Source organism: Polypterus senegalus, chromosome 14, assembly GCF_016835505.1.
Source record: "Polypterus senegalus isolate Bchr_013 chromosome 14, ASM1683550v1, whole genome shotgun sequence".
In the NCBI taxonomy this organism is placed as follows: Eukaryota; Metazoa; Chordata; class Cladistia; order Polypteriformes; family Polypteridae; genus Polypterus; species Polypterus senegalus.
This window is the reverse complement of record NC_053167.1, coordinates 99,859,500-99,873,939: the sequence shown is the minus strand read 5'-3', so window position 1 is coordinate 99,873,939 and position 14,440 is coordinate 99,859,500. Positions and strand designations below refer to the sequence as shown.

The 14,440-nt window shown below is 37.0% G+C and overlaps 1 protein-coding gene across 2 annotated transcripts in view; it reads right to left on the bottom strand.

Annotated features, from left to right (window-relative positions):
* Window positions 1–14,440, bottom strand: part of LOC120514965 (phospholipid phosphatase-related protein type 5-like) — a 164,185-nt gene that overhangs the window by 16,902 nt on the left and 132,843 nt on the right. For both annotated transcript variants that reach the window (XM_039735626.1, XM_039735625.1), the window contains exon 4: window positions 7,664–7,840. In XM_039735626.1, coding sequence (XP_039591560.1) covers window positions 7,664–7,840 — 177 coding nt within the window. The remainder of the gene's footprint in view (window positions 1–7,663; window positions 7,841–14,440) is intronic.

Below are 14,440 nucleotides of genomic sequence, written 5' to 3'. Positions count from 1 at the left end.
CGTTATTTAATTCCATGGCTTGTTGGTGCTCTCAGCCTGCCACAGCAGACATTTCCAGAACTGTTGATTTTTCTGTTTTTTCTAAGACCACCATCACAATGTTTTGGTGAGCTGAGAGATCAGCCTTATTGAGACCTCCACCTTTCTTTATTTTCACATATTTTGTGATGGGCACGGGTGAGCTGGTCATATGGATTCTTGTTTTGTGGCTCGTTATTGTTTGGCTGCTAATTAAGAAAAAGGAAACAACTAAGGGGCCTGAGTCAAGGTAATTAAAATTAAGGCAAAAGAAGGTAATTAGCAGCAAAAACTGGTCACAAATTAAGAAGATGGTTAGAATGAAAACCTGCAGCCACTGCGGCCCTCCAGGACTGGAGTTCGACACCCGTGGTTTAGCTAATAGCTAACCTGTTCCATTATCTCATCCAGGTACTTCTTAAAGATTGTTAAGATTGTTATATATGATTATATTCAGCCAAGATTTGTGCCTCCACATGATATCTTATGTGCGAGCACAGGGGAAAGAAAGTCTGTGGAAATGGACAAGGAACTTTTGATGTCTCAGAGCACATTCTTCCTTTCTTACCAAGTAAAGACCAGAAACCAGCTTCAGGAAGCCACTTCCAGAACAGTAACAGTCGCATTCCAGGTCCCCCATGACTTCTTAGTAATGCAACATTGTGGAGGACATATTAGGCCCATTCTAATGTCATGACCCCAGGACTGCAAATAAAAATGGAGACCGAAATCTTCAAAGGCAGTTGTCCTCAAGACAAGCAGGCAAAAAAAGACCTTAACAGACTCACAAAGTGAGCAAATGGAAGAAAAAAGACTTGAGTGGCTAAATATAAACAGCTGGGGGAATTGAGCCACTTCACCTCTGAGTGTATTTTCTGCTCCCAAATCTTTTTTTCCTTATGACACCATGTATAGGTTGAAGCATGAGTTCTTTCACTCTCTTGTTGTCTGAGTCACTATACTGTATACATGTATATATATATACTGTATATATATATATATAATATATATATATTACATTATGTGTGTATATATAAATATATATAATAGACTGCATACATTTACAGTATATATACTATATACACAATACAATATACAGTATGTGCTTTATGTTTAATATATTTACTTTTCAATGAAATGGTATTGCCATCAAATGACAAGCTGTTCAAATACACACAAAACCTCCCTTTACATACATCTACATCAGAACTATACTGTACTCTAAGAGTCAGTGGTGCACAGTTTCTGCTTTCTGTTTCTCGCTTGATGTTCCTTAGTCTTGACTCCAGACAGTCTTTGAGTTTAGTCACTTCCTACCTCTGTAGGGTAATTTGGCAGTTCACATTCATTATCTGACTGTCATTGTAAAAGGAGTAATAAAAGTGGTTAGGATGCCTGTGCCATGTCGTCATATGTGCAGTGTGTAAAGGACCAGGAAGAAAACAGGAGCATAAAAATGCAAGTGAAAACCTCAGGGGAAAGTGGGAGGCAAAGATGTGATCAGGAACCTGTTTACTTTATGATGTTATTGTTTCAACCACTCATCATGTTATTGGCTCAGACTTTCCCATAATGCATGTGGAGATTTGGTGGAGCTTTTGCTACCAATTCCTCTCTTCATTATGCCTTATAAGTCATTTCAATTATGGAGGTCACTCTTGGTCACACCTGAAGACAATTTAAAAAATAAACACCTCAGTTGTGACTTTAACGCAGGAAAGTACTGAAATCCAACAAAAAACATGATTCAGAAGAACGAATCATCAAAATACAATCTTTTGTTCAAGTATTTAACAATTATTCCTGATACTTTTTTCTTCATTAAATGTAATCTGTAAGCCCTCATTTATATTCAACCAAGTTACAATATGTTTACATCTTTGGGACAGGCTGCTTGGCAATGTATGTAAGTTAAGAGGTTCTGAGAAAATCTCCGTTGTCTGATGTGTTCAGCTGCTGTTATGACTGCTGCTAGGGGGTGATGATTATGTTGTTCTCATGGGAAACCAATCTTTTGCACCACCTGGCTAATACATGGACGAGTTACCAAAGCACGGCCTTAAACCCATAAATAAGCAGGTATGGGTTTTGTTATCCCTCAGATAATGAGCCACAAGACATTTGATGAATAAGAGGAGACCCTTCAGTCAATCAATCTTGTTTAGTTATCTAAGTGGCTTCGACATCTTATCCTCACAGTTACAACAACATACAATTTCTGGATTACCAATAACTATGTTAATATATAGCAGCCCATTTTATAGGTAACGCTATATAAAATTATTCAGGCTCATTTTCTCAGACTGCTTAGTGTAACACAAGGTGTCGGTGGCAGTATCTCCCAGCACCTTTGAACATAAGGCAGGTTTCATCCCTGGGTGAGGCACAGTTTTTTTGGGGTTAAAACAGTGTCAGTAATCAGCCTATCACAGTTGTCTTTGGATTGCTGGAAGAAACCGGAACATCTGAAGAACATTCAAGCAGACACAGATTGATCATGCCAAACCCAGAGAGTGGCAGGATAGGAATTTGAACCCAAAAATTCTGAAGAACTAAGGTTGCACTGCTAACCACTCTGTAGCCCAACCCTGATATGCTTTTAATATAATAAGCAGTACTGGTGGAGGTCTCTAATGAGGACTGATTCTCATCACGTTGGTCATTAACTTGTGACACCTACTAAGACAAAAGCAAGGCACTGTATGAAGTAAAAGCTAACTAATGTCTTGTGCATTCTACTGTCTTATGTCTGCACCTTCTTCTTTTGTTACCCCTGGGTTCTATGAAACATTCTAACACAATGTATTGCAGGAGAGGTAAAGCTTTTTGTAATCTCCACCAAAATTAAAATTTACCTGAAGGGGAAACACTGAACCATTTCTCTGTATTTATATTTAGCCTATACTATAATATGTTACAAACTGTGTATTAGAAATGTGAGACGTGATGCTGTTTGTTCCTGTCTTGGTTCAAAGCTGCTAATGAAGGCTCTGCTCCTTGCTTATGCTAAACTTGTAGAAGCTGTTAGAGCAGAATAAGTACACAGATAAAAATGACACTGAACCAGCAACATCAAAGTTTTCTCCATGTCCCAAATACATTGTGTTAAGTTCATTTGATGAGGCTAAACTGTACTGGCAGAAATTGTCCTTTTATGGAACTGTGCCCCATCCCTGCCTTTGTCCAACATTGGTGGGCTGGGCATTGACCTATAAAACTCTGATCTGTTTAAGCAGGATTGATATTAGATCAATAATTCATAATTAGTAACCTTATTTAAAACAATCTGAAAGGAAGCTTGGAGGCACTTCCACACTAAAAGCACAGCAGGAAAATGAAACAAACTACTGAGTCATAAAGTTGAAGAAAGAATAGACAGACAGACAGACAGACAGATAGATAGATAGATAGATAGATAGATAGATAGATAGATATGGTCATGTGGGGGCCTTTAGCAGTAGATACAAAGCAGGAAATGGCCCTAGGCAGGGCACCAGTAAAACCATAGAATAAAAAATAACTTAAATAATTTATAAACATGACTATTTAACATATTGAAAGGACATATAACTAACCAGAGAAATGTTTTAAAGTCTGAAGACAGCTGGTAAAAAGACCTCTGTTAGCCCTCCTTGGAGCATTGTACTGTATTATTATGACAATGTTTAAAAACTATATGGGTGAGACGCTGACATAAACCAAATAAACTCGGTGGCCTAAATAGTTTCATCTCATTTATTCATAACCTGATGTAACAACCACAGAATACAAGATACAGTTTGCTATGTAAAACTCATGAACACATTGCAGGTCTATCGAAAGTTTTAAAAAAGTGAAACATGAAAACTTCAGAGAAGTTCAGAAACAGTCAGTCTGCGTAGCAAACCTGTCAGGCCAGAAGCGTAATTACATAGCTGCTGTTCTCACCACCTTGGAGCATCAAAATCATTCCTCTTGGCTCAACATTTAATTAATGCACAGTATTTAGCTGTTAGCAGGTGACCAAGTATGCAGTGTGAATTTCGGCATTTTATAAACTGAATAAAAAGAAGTTCTAGAAATGTCATTTTATTGAAAATATGTAAAGACTTTGTTGTCTTTAAAGAACGTAATCTTATACATCTGTTTAATGATTTATTGTAGCTAACAGCGCACAGAATTATATTGTGATTGAACAGCTGTTTTCAAAATGGTGTGTCCCAGAATTTGACTAACGTCTCAATATGCAAAATAGGGAGTGAAAGACCCATTTAAAAACACAGCTATCAGCCTACCCAATAGTTATTCTAAATCACTTCATCTCAGGATGGTTGGTGAGTGAGAGCAGAAGCGAGTATTCTGGCCTGCTGACATAAGCATAGTTTATGGAGTTCTTTGTTTTGAGAGAAACAATCAGAGGCAGCCAAAAGCGCAGAGAGAACGAGTAGTAAATGGACAGAATGTGGGTAATCCGCTTGAACTTGGAAAATAGGTCATGGCTATTAATAAAAATAACAGTACAGGGAAGTAGTTTTTAATGGTACACTGGATTAAAAAAAATTGGCTGATTTGTTATGATAGTAGACTCCGAGTAGCAGGATGTCACATATGGCAAAGTTATGTTTAATCCTTTTATATAGGTTCTACATTTTTCTTTAAACATATATTTTGTAATTCCAGGATGGTCATACAATCTTACACAAATAAAGGCGTTTTTACATTATTACAGGGAGAGGTCACTTAACAAATATAAAGATTTTAATTAGTGTTGTAATTCAAAACACAGTGCATTACAAAAACAAGTTGTGTTTAGGAAATCGGAGATGCAGCAAAAATGGAAGACATAACAAAAGACCAGGAAATAACATGTCTAACAAATCTAGCAAAGCATGTTGACAGTAAAGTAAACAATCATGCTAACAAATCATGACAACTTTTATTTCATCACTGAACAAATATATAAAGTTACATTCAAGTGCCAGTCGTCTCTCTATGGTGACCCACACACAATGCAGACCTGTCAAAACACTTCATTGTTTTTCCAAACGCTACTGTACACAAAGTGCACCACACTTAAAATGTATTAATAGAACCTTCTTGTGCCATTCAAAGTATTGCTCAAAACAAAACAAGCATGGTGTGATCCTAGTAAATTCAATCATGGCCACCTCAGGGTTTTGGCACTTTTATCTATGGTTTTCATTCACTTCCACAAATGCAGATTGCCAAAGCAAATGATTAAATTACATGCAAATGGCTGTCACAAATAAAAGATGCTGTGCTGCATTTTAAATGCTGTTTAACTACATTAGTATCTTTCCGGTAATCAAATAAAATGATAAAATATTTGGACACCTAGTCTTTTCTCCCTCGAGTATTAGTATCACATTAACTGCTAAATACATAATATAACTTGCTAAATGTAGAAAGTGTGTGAGCTGACTTTGATGATTAATAAGAATTCTGTGATTACGATGAACTGGCTGCTCCATACTTTGAATCCAGTGCTCCCAGGACAGGTTCTGGTGCCCCTGATGTGTTTTAAGCGTGTTTGAGAATGTCATGTTATGCGAAAATACCTTTCTATTTTAAAATAGGTGTTAAAAGGACATAAGGAGTAAGTAATAAACATGTGAAAATGTAAAGGAAGGAAAATAGGTTCATTAATTTAAAACACAAAATTACCTATTTACAGTTTAAAGACAGAACTGTGATGTAACTGGAAGGTAAAGTACCATTTCTCCACATACTATCAACCTAAAGTAGGAATGCATTTTTACAAACAGATTTATATTAAAATTTATTTAAATGAGGAATGAATGCAAAGTTAAAAAAATGCAAAAATATCTTAAACAAATGAGATTGTTTTTTTGTTCTGGCACATCCTACAGTGTGGCAAACTCTTTAAATCCTTCAGTCAATCCATTTTCTAAACCTATACATCAGGCATTAGGCAGGAACAAGCCATGCACCGGGCATCATCCCATCACAGTGTGAAAACATACACACACACACATAATTCAGGGGCCAACTTTGTTTTGCCAATCTGTCTAACCTGCATGTCTTTAGACTCTTTAAATGTACCGTATATATCCATCCACTGGTTAATCCATCTACCTTGCTTTTAACATGGATATGTACTTATGAATATTTATTTATTCATTCATTCATTTTTCCAAGCCTATTTATAAAAATATAAGGTAATGGGAGGGTGAGCAATAGCAGCTCATTCCACTATTTGCAAGGAAAAAACAATCATGAAAGTATCTGAGAACAGGGACCAGACAAAGTGAAATCAGAAATTTAGTTTCCTTGAAGATTCAATCACAAATTATAACAACATTAACTAGGACAATTATAACATAGCCCACTCCTAGAGACAAGGCTGGGGTAGTTTAAACTTTGTTTTGTGTCCATGGCATAAGGTTCCAGAACGTTTGGTTAGGATTATTGCTCCAATTGGCTCACCACCTGCAAGGTACTGATAATGCAGCTGTAATTGCCATTCCCTCCAGTGGACCATGCGGTATAAGCTAGAATCCCTACATGTCGCAATTATATTGTAACCTGTATAAAGGATCACCATCTCCAGGTCAAACTGGAAAAGATGGACTTTCCTTTTATCTTAGCTCATCTGTCTATTCAGCACCCCATCACTGTTCAGCTCACTTAATTGTCACTAACACCTGCCATTTCTATATGTGACCTTGGAGTGGTGGTTGATGACCACCTGTCCTTCAGCACAACTCTGGGTGCAGGCCTTGGTCTTATCAAGTCCACAATGCTACATAAGTTGCCAAGCCACTGCAGATGATTCAAATGTAGCGGCACATCTGGTATTTAAACAGCTGGGGCAGGCACACGTAACTCCTCTTTTCAGGTTACTATATTGGCTCCTTGTAGCACCACATATTAAGTTTAGGTCCTTGATGTTTGCCCGGAGAGTAGTCTGTGGATCAGCACTATATATATATATATATATATATATATATAGAAGAGAGAGAGAGAGAGAGATACTCGTGAAGTCCTATGCTTCATCTTGACTACTCAGGTCTGCTGATGAAAGGAGTGATATCTCGGTCCAGACTCTTTTTTTGTGCAGCTGCCCAACTATAATTAAACTTCTGGCTCCCTCATTGTGTTTAAGAGGCATTTGTCTAACTAATATTAGCTGTTAGGTTTTGCAACCAAGGAATTGCAACTAATTTGTCGGTTGTTCTAATCTCTTCTCTTCTGATGATCCATTTTGCAATGTCCTGCAAACAGTCTCCACAACTGACATTTACTTGATTATGTACTTTTACAATTTTAATCTCCACCATTGTCAACTGGCCAGAGTTCATCAATTAATTAATGGACAGATATTGCTGGTTTTGATTTATGTTTAATCAGTTTCTACCTTGTTCTTTATGTGTCTTAACAAGTCTCCATTCTCCATTGTTCTGTATTTAGTAATTAGTGTAGTACTTGTACTTGTATTTTATCTGAGAATTGTTCAAAGTGTTTTGGATTAATAAGTTGTATTGTATTTTATTGCCAGCAACAATAACCCTTACTTTAACTTTACATACTGTAACCATAATTTATTTCAGCGTCAAGCAACATAGCATACATATTGCTATTATTTAGCATTAGGAACATAACAAATACATAGCTTAATACTTACGAGGAAGACAGCTATTGCCACTCCTATTAAAAATCCAGCAATTACATCAGCCCAGTGATTCCGATATTCAGCCACCCTGTTGACTCCAGTGAGAAAAGCCAAGCACATCAGACCTAAGCAGAGCACAGGTTTTGCGAGTCTGGACCCTTTGGCTTTAACAGTACTTGTAATGTACATCTGGAACAAAAACAGAAGAAAAGAAAACTGGCCCTTGTGATATACTGTTTCTTAATGTATAAAATTACACATTTTTTCATTTTGCAATGAGAATTTACGTTTTGTTTAATAATAAGTACAAGGGAAAGATAAAAATTAATAATCATTTTTCTTAAGTTTCCCAACCTTGTTATTCAGTTTAGGATCACAGAGAAACGGAAACTATTCCAGCAGTCAAAAAAAGAATCATCTTAAAAAAAGTGTTGAGAGTTGTCTGTACAAGGTCACACATAATGAAATGTATTGTGTTGTTTGCCCGAATGTAAAGGCAAAGAATGCTAAAAAGTTTGAATATAAATAGCCATAATATATCAAACTTCAGTAGGCCAGTAGTAAAAAAAAAAAAAATCTGTGTGTCATCTAATAAATCAAGATAAGCACTCAACCATTTTTGTGTGTGAAAAATCTAGTCAGGATAGGAAATAAGATATCAAAAAAGTCTATAGTAATAGAGTGCTTTTACCATATATTACCTGATGGCTCCACAGGAAAAAAAGAAAAGATTTTCACTTACAAAAAGCTGGGAATGCTCAAGAAGGACTTAAAGCTTCTAAAAGAAATCCGCAGCCTGTGGCTATCATCTCTGCTGGAACAATTCAAACTGAAATGGACTGGCAGTGCTGACAACCATCAGAAATCAGGCTGCCTACACATACCAGAGGAGTTTTATGCTGGACTCAGGCAGCACATTTCACACTGATGCAATTTCTTCAGTTCATTTTTAAATGTATTTTTAACATCATTTTCCTTTTTTCCTGCTGACAATAAGGCAGGATATGAGTTCTTGCTGATTCAATAACATAATTGAAAAAAAAAAAATTCATGCTGTTGAATGAACAATTTTCAGAGTAGACTAATAATTCATTTCTTACTAACAATTGCAAGCTTCACCTACAGAATGGACATTTTGTGTTTAATAATGGCCTATTTACATTTCTCTTGGCAACGGAGATTCCTGTTCTATTGCCGAGTTCATATCATATTAATGATAAAATGCAAAGAAATAAATGAGCTTGGATTAATTGTTCATTGTATATGAAAACTTTACAATATGAAAAATTTCAACTTGTGCACGCAGCTTATAAAGGAGCTATATGAAGAAGGCTTACTTCAAAATAGTGTTTTTTTTATTTAAAAAATTATTGAATAGCAGACCTGTAAATACTGTATGTGAAATTCCAATAACACCTGAGTAATTTAAATAACTAAATATCAGTGATGTAAATTTGGAAAAATAATTCCTTTTCTTTATATATGTCAATAGCATATACTGTATGCAGGTAATTTCATACCAGCTTATTCCAATTTTGAGTTATTGGGGAAAGTGCTTATTGAAAAATTAACAATATGAAAATCAGAAAAGTCTGAACAATCACCAGTCCATCGTAAGTCACTTATACAGGGTCAATTCATGGTCACCAAGGAGCTTAGCATGCACGTCTTTGGGATTAGAGAGAAGCAGCAGAAAATTCCATAAAAGTTAAGGAAGAAAATGTAAGCAGTGTTCAGAAAGCCATCGGGGTTGGGTTGAAACCAAATGGGGCTAATCAATGGAGGCAACAATGCCATCCACCGAAGGAGTAGTAAAATTTATATAATACCTATTTAGATGAAGAACTGCATAATATTAAAATGGTGACAATGACCAATTCAAACAAATTCACGCAATAAAGAAGGCATGAAACTAGTTCAATTATTTAGTAGGATGACATGTAACTTTCTCAGGGTCTCTAGATACTAAAAGTAATACGATGGTTTATGATTTCTGAGAACTTCAGTCAATCAATACAGGTCTTCCAGCACCAATGTGAAATTTTGACATTTTACTGCTATACTTGCTGTGCTATCAGACTACGACGGTTTGAATCTAAGTAATCAATGTAGACTTCAGTATTAATGTTTACAGTGAACCATCTATTGGAATGATTTTTAGGTAATGCATGTAGTAATAAAATGAAGTGCATTTGTCATTCCAATAGTGAAATAGTAATAAAATGCATTACTACAAAGGTTTCTGATGTGCCATCTGTTGGAATGACCATTTGTCTCTGTTATATGCCATTTAAAATGGGGTTCTTTAAAGCAGTGTTAATGTTTGTGATGTGCCATCTGTTTGAATGACAAAAGCAATGCATTTTATTACTACAAATGTTTCTTATGTGCCACTTTTTGGAATGACAGAGGCATAGCAACCAGACGGACACACAGATACACAGACACTTATCCTTTTATTAACATTGATAACATTGAATCACAATGCATTTAATTTGTTTTTTTTTTATACTGATCAACAGAAAAAGGCTCCTTAATGCTAAAGTGAAAATAAATATCTGCAAAGTGATCTAAATTAATTACAAATATAAAATACAAAATAATCGATCACTTAAGTATTCATCCCATTAACAGAAGACATATAAAGCCTCACTGCAGCAGCCAATTGGTTTTAGAAGTCATAGAGTTAGCTCAGTGGAGGTCACCTGTCTGGAGTTTCAATTGATTGTAATCTAAATGAACCTTATTTGTGTAGCAGCCCTTGGTTTCAATAGAATTGACACGCAGAGAGTCTCAGACTGGTGCGTTTATCTTTATTTATGTCTCAAACTTTGGCTCTTTATTATCATTGTTATATCGTCATGAGCACCGTGAAAACTATAAGGAAAAAAATATAAACGTATATTTTTTTTACATTCTGCAAAGAAACAGAACAAATGAAACAGCAAGGCTTGCAACAATTCTAAAGGTCACCATTTCAAAGATAACGTTGGTCCTCACTGCTTCTTAGTTTCTTGGTGAGCCAGTATGATGGACTAACATAAAAAATAAAAAACAAAACAGCAGTCCATGTAAAGGTGATTGAAAAGCACACGTCAGCAGATGGAGACAAGAAAATATCCAAGTCATTGAAATTTTGTATACAAGTTGATAAATATTTTGTAACTTAGACAAAAGCAGTGTAATACTAGTGTTATATCATTGATAAGAACAGCAATAGTTTGAGTTTTAAGAACCCCTCCCCTCTCCCCAGTCTTTAGGACTGATTGAGGAATTTTATGACTGGTTCGGGGGGAGCGCCTAAAACCAGTTTGGCAAGTGATTCTCTGCAGGACTCTCTCAATCAACCCACACCCAAAAGCCAAATGACCTAGCTGGCAAGCATCAGCTCAACAAATTGTTTTGGATGTAGGCGTGAAAGGTATTGTGTGCCCCCATTGGGTCTGAAGTATGGCTGTTTGGGATTGGTTTGAATAACAGGCCATTGTGTTGCATGATACCCTCTTGGTGTAAGGATTTGGACAGAGAATGTATAAATTTGGCTGATTTATCCCTCCCTCTCCCTCTCTCTCGCGCACTATCATGATGAAGGAGCATCACTCACAACATGGACTGAAAAGAACACCACACTGAGAAGCACAACTCGGCAGCCATATTGAGACAGGCATGCGACCTGTTCTGAAGAAAGCTGACTAAAAATGAAGACTTTACTAGAGACATTTAAAGTAACTACAAGTCTATAGCTACATACCCGCATTTATCTGGTTGTATTGTTGCCAGTATTCACTTATACCGTACTTATTGTTATTATTTTATGAATATTATCAATAATACATTATTTAAAGTTGGAACTTAACTCCTGCTTGTGTTTTACTCTATGTTATTGCCGAAGGTTGTAGATATAGAAGGGAAGATGGGATGAAGTTATAAAGTACAATACCTTATAAAAGTGGTAAGTCTATAGGATTTGAGGCACACCATACACAATGTGAAGCATGGTGGTGGCAGCCTGTTACTGTGGAGATACTTCTCTGCAGCAGGCCCTGGAAGGCTGATGAGAACACAGGAAAATTAATGCAATAAAATACTGGGAAATCCTGGAGGAAAACCTGACGCAGTCTTGAAAAAATCTACACCTCAGGAGAAGATATGTTTGCGAGCAAGACAATGACACCAAACATAATACCAAAGCCACATGGAAATGTCTTAAAAATGACAATGTTACTGTCCTGGAATGTCCGAGTCAGAGTTCAGATCTAAATCCAATTGAGAACTTGTGGCAGACCATGAAAATGGCTCACAATCCACTTGCAGCCTGAGAGAGCTTTATTAGTTCTGTAAAAAAGACTGGAAAAATGGCAGTGTCCAGTTGTGCAGAGCTGACAGAGTTAGACCTGCGCAAATTGACTCAAGGCACGCCTGAAGAGAGACTTACTGCAGCATTTGCAATCTGGCATTAAAAAAAATTAAGAGCTAATTCTGCATGCTGAGACACCATCTCAAACATTACACTTCTAATAGAGATTAAAGTACTGCAGTGATATCACAAACAAAAGAAAAGTGAAGAAAAACGTGACTGTGGCTTTTCTGGCCAACACAAATGTTTTGATTCCACTCATTTTGTTAAGATCTGTACAGCTGGTTTGGCTGAAAAGAGCAATGCAGCAAAATACTGAAAAATCCTGTAGGAAAACCTGATGCAGTCTTCAAGAATTCTGTGCCTTGGAAGAAGATTTGTGTTCCGGGAAGAAAATGAACCCAAGCAAAATGCCAAAGCTACAGATAAATGGCTTAAAAACAACAATGCTAATGTCCTGGAGTGGTTGAATTTGTGACTAGACTTGAAAAAGGCTGTTCATTCATGACCTCCAGGCAGCCTGATAGTGCCTGAGCAGTTTTACAGAGAAGAATGGGGAGAAATATCACAGTCCAGATGTGAAAGATGACACCTGTGCACACCAATTCAAGGCTGTCATGGCTGCCAAAAGTTCATCTACTAAATACTAATTTGAAAGGGGTTAATATTTACAGTATGAGTTCAGTTATTTTGTTTTGGATATTTGTAATTCATTTAGGACACTTTGCAGAGATTTGCTTTCTACTTTGAAAGATTCTTTTTCTGTTATCACTGTCAAAAATGTCAAATTAGATCAGTTGTGATTCAATGTTGTATAAAAAGAAAATGTGAAAACTTCCAATGGATGAATGTTTTTTACTGGAACTGTACAACTATTGCTTGAAATGATATGATATTTAGTTGTTATGTTGCAGATGAATAGCAACAGGTGAGAATTTTGAAAACCAAGTATATTAGTAAATGGTTAAATGGTGAATAATACCGGATTTGAAGCACATCTTTTGATCATGTAAAGAAGGTAAGAGAAGTGTCTTTGATCCTGGACTACATCACGGGGACTGTATTAAACTGTTCATCCAAAAAATAGAAGAGAAACCAGACCTGGGTGAAAGTGTAGCAGTAAAATTGATCACGGTTCAGCACAGTGTTGTGGACACATGTGAGTCTAAGTTCTGGCCCGATCATGATGATGATGAGCTGGTATTTCTCTCTAAGTTGTCAACATACACCTGAGCACAACTGAGTCTTTGTGCTTCAGTGCCATCCTAAGTATAGAATGATGTGTACTTGATCTATGCAAAAGCACAATACACTAAACAACAGGTCAGTATGGTACAGCGGGTTCCAAGGCTACCAATAAAAAGCCTGGGTTTTAAATCAATATAGCTGTGCCGTTCTCTGTGGGTGCGATTGCACGACTGCCGGGAGTTATTGAGGTAATGGGAGTGAGTCGCACCTGCATGAGTGGGTGCGGTCGTTCTTGATTGCCTCAGTGGTTTCCTGCGGTGTGTGATTAAGGCGCTGCACCCATGGAGGCGCGCGGAGATATGTACTGTGTATATATACGGGTCGACACCAGGAAAGGGGGATATAAAAAAAATGGAGATAGAAATGGAAGGAGAGAGATCGATCGAGGAGAAAGAAGGTTAAAGGATGGGAAAGAGCAGTCCTAAGAGGATGATCTGGACACCTCTAGCAGGAGACACCACGAGCTAGGGCCCTGCGGAGGAGTGTTTGTTTGTGGCGCTTTAGGGGCTAGTTCGCCCCACTGAAAGTTTGACTGAGTGGGGTGAGCAACAACAACAACAACATTTATTTATATAGCACATTTTCATACAAAAAATGTAGCTCAAAGTGCTTTACAAAATGAAGAATAGAAAAATAGAAGACACAATAAAAAATAAAAATAATTCAACATTAATTAACATAGAATAAGTAAGGTCCGATGGCCAGGGTGGACAGAAAGAACAAAAAACAAAACTCCAGATGGCTGGAGAAAAAAAAAAAAATCTGCAGGGATTCCAGACCAAGAGACCGCCCAGTCCCCTCTGGGTAACCACTTGAATGATATCAAATCCGTCTCTGCCTCTCTCATGCACGTGCACACACCCACACCCCAACAATTAATTTGATAACCCTATGTCATTTGAACATGAGTCGTCATTTGATCATGTCGTCCCCCCAATTTTGCCCAGTTTCCACGTTATGGTGCATTGTTTTGAGAATACAGACAGAATTCTTTTTGGGTGCATACACGTCAGCATGGCACTGCCAGATTTAAACACTAGTGTGCAGAACTGCATTTGTACTGAAGTGATTTGAGCTGCAGGTGGAGGTGTCCATCCCACTTTATGGTGCCAAGAATAGTTGTGTTGCAGTGCAGCAGTCTATTAGCCAGCAAAAGCGATGTGAAGAAGTTGTCTGTTACAGTT